This window comes from Aptenodytes forsteri, unplaced genomic scaffold (genome assembly GCF_000699145.1).
Source record: "Aptenodytes forsteri isolate BGI_AS27 unplaced genomic scaffold, ASM69914v1 Scaffold208, whole genome shotgun sequence".
Lineage (NCBI taxonomy): Eukaryota > Metazoa > Chordata > Aves > Sphenisciformes > Spheniscidae > Aptenodytes > Aptenodytes forsteri.
In genome coordinates, this window is record NW_008794963.1 from 3755873 (window position 1) to 3758392 (window position 2520).

At 38.2% G+C, this 2520-nt stretch overlaps 1 protein-coding gene across 1 annotated transcript in view; it reads right to left on the reverse strand.

The window, feature by feature from the left end:
* The window catches only part of RPL30 (ribosomal protein L30), a 3030-nt gene extending 714 nt beyond the window's left edge, over window positions 1–2316 (reverse strand). The window contains exons 1-2 of the mRNA XM_019471060.1: window positions 2175–2316; window positions 842–972 (exon numbers count right to left, since the gene is read on the reverse strand). Coding sequence (XP_019326605.1) covers window positions 842–972; window positions 2175–2278 — 235 coding nt within the window. The 5' untranslated portion in view covers window positions 2279–2316. The remainder of the gene's footprint in view (window positions 1–841; window positions 973–2174) is intronic.
* Window positions 2317–2520: the final 204 nt, after the last annotated feature.

Sequence of the window (2520 nt, forward strand, 5' to 3'; positions counted from 1 at the left end):
TCCTTTCTTTCTTTGCCCCCCCCCCCCCCCCCCAATCAAACCTAAAGGTAACATTTTGAAAACTAAGTTTACAGCTAATATTTGAATACAAGCAAGCTAAATAAAGTTTTCTGAAGAAACAGCAAATTCAAACTGATGTCACTTGGGGAACATTTGGTGAAAGTTATTACAAAAACCATTAAATCCATGCGTAAGCATTTTGGTCAATAAACAGAACAAAAGATTGATTCTTCTCTTAGAAGATTTTGGAAAGCAGATGACAAGTCACCTAATAACCAGTCTGTATGAGGAACCTGAGCAACTCTCTGGCACAAAGAGTACCACCAAATCATAGTAATTACACACAGATTTACAGTTTTAAAATAAAACATTTAATAGAATTTTCAACCCTGGATTAGTATCCACCTGCATATAGGTTATTTTTGTATATATTACTCTGGGAAGCAGGACAACTCACAATCCTTTGTCTTACAACAGTCAAACAAGGTTGATGTAAACAGCACGTTGCACGTGCTCATATTCTAGCTGATGGGCTCAGAAACATGTACCATAAAGTTGCTTCCCAGACACTGCAACCTCATTACAGACCGACAGGGAGACAAACCACACGCTCACAGGGTTTAGCAGTAAAAGGAGCTATGCGCAGACATAAGCAGCAGTAATTTCAGGTTCCAAGAACCTAGAACTCACAAAAGAACAGGATTTTGGTCAGAGGAAATTATAGGACAGCAAAGCATGTCATCGCCTCTGCACGTTACTTCACAGTGCTGCTACTCACAGGTGAGTGGAGGAACCACTGATAACAGTATAGTGACCAAATGGGTATGTAAGAGAGACATACCTGGGTCAATGATAGCCAGTGTGCACACTCTGTAGTATTTTCCACACGCTGTGCCCAATTCAATGTTGTTGCCACTGTAATGATGGACACCAGTCTTGGCAAGCATAGCGTAGTACTCGATCTCCGATTTTCTGAAATTCAAAACCTAGGTGTTACAGTACTGACAAACAATTCTAATTGACTGTAATACAGCGAGAGCAGCTTTAACTCCAATCACACTTAAACCTTACACAGTTTTCCTTACCACCCAAAAACACACTTCTGTTCCTTGCCAGCCAACATCACTACTGTGTTGTGGCTCAGGAACCCTTATCCAGAAGTATGCTGAAGGTATGTAACAGCAAACCCACTTTTGGAGTGCAAATCCTTGAGGCTGCTCCTCATTTCTACAGGAAAGAAGGGGGATTCAGGACTTTGACTTCCAAAATGTTGTAGGAGCTAAGCCAAAGCGCATAAACGATGACCATTATTAATGCTGATACCCAGTGGCCAGATGCTGAACAGAGATCTGACTGCAGCTAGCTGTGAAAGAAACTGTGTATTTTTCTTTTTTTTTTTTTTTTTATAAAAAAAAAAAAAAAAAAAAAAAAAAAAAAAAAAAAAAAAAAAAAAAAAAAAAAAAAAAAAAAGAGAGAGTCAATCTATAAGAGAGAGTCAATCTATATTCCCTTCTCTTCTGACTTCCACCAGGAGATTCCAGTGGTCAATACTGTTCCTCAAGCACTTTTGGGATCCCCACTAACATGTTGCCTACCATAACAGTCCTGCCATTTCTCACGCATCTAATTTTGGTTTTCTGCATTTACAGTTTCCCAAATCTGTCAATATCCCTTGAGGACAAAAAGGGCCCAGAAATTCAACACGGAAAATGTCATTCTCAAAAAAGCAATTTCACTGGCCAGGATCCTAAATTTATAACTTACTTGGACAGAAAATTTTGTGTGCTTCAAGTATTTTAAATCAGTGTCAATTAATAGTTTTCCTACCTGTAAAATTATTTTCTGAGATACTACTTTGAAAAAACATGGGAATTCAGTCCCATTATATTTGTAATGAATGCTATCACAGTGTGAAAAGCTTACAGTACCTTCACTAGAGCAAACTCTTTGAATTTGAAAGCCAGAAAAACGTTGGGAAGCATTTCAGCACATCCAGACCTGAAACCATTACACACCAAACAAGCCATCACTTTTACTTCATAGCACTCTGGAATATGCCAGCAAAGTATTCTGCATTAATAATTCACTGTAGGGATTAACATGAAGTTCACGCCGTATCTGTACAAAGAACCTGTCTTAGTTTTAGAGAACTGTTTTTTCATACATCTGCTTACCTCAAAGCAGGACAGTTGTTGGCTAGGATGACAAGCTTGGCTTTGCCCTGCCGAATCATTTTCAGAGTCTGTTTGTATCCTAGCACATATTTACCACTTTTCATAACCAGCTGAAGCCTAGAGTTTATGGACTCTAGGGACTTTTTCTGAAAAAGGTGTAGAAAAGCATTATTGCATGTTACTTTACGTTTTACAAAATGGCAGAGGATATAAGAAAATGAAGGAATTCCAAATACAAGCAATCTTTTAATAATTTCCCTATAATTTGCAACGCGGAATAAAAAAGCCAGCCTACCATATGAATATGAGAAAGCTTGTGCATAAAGGGGTTGCTGACACTATGTTT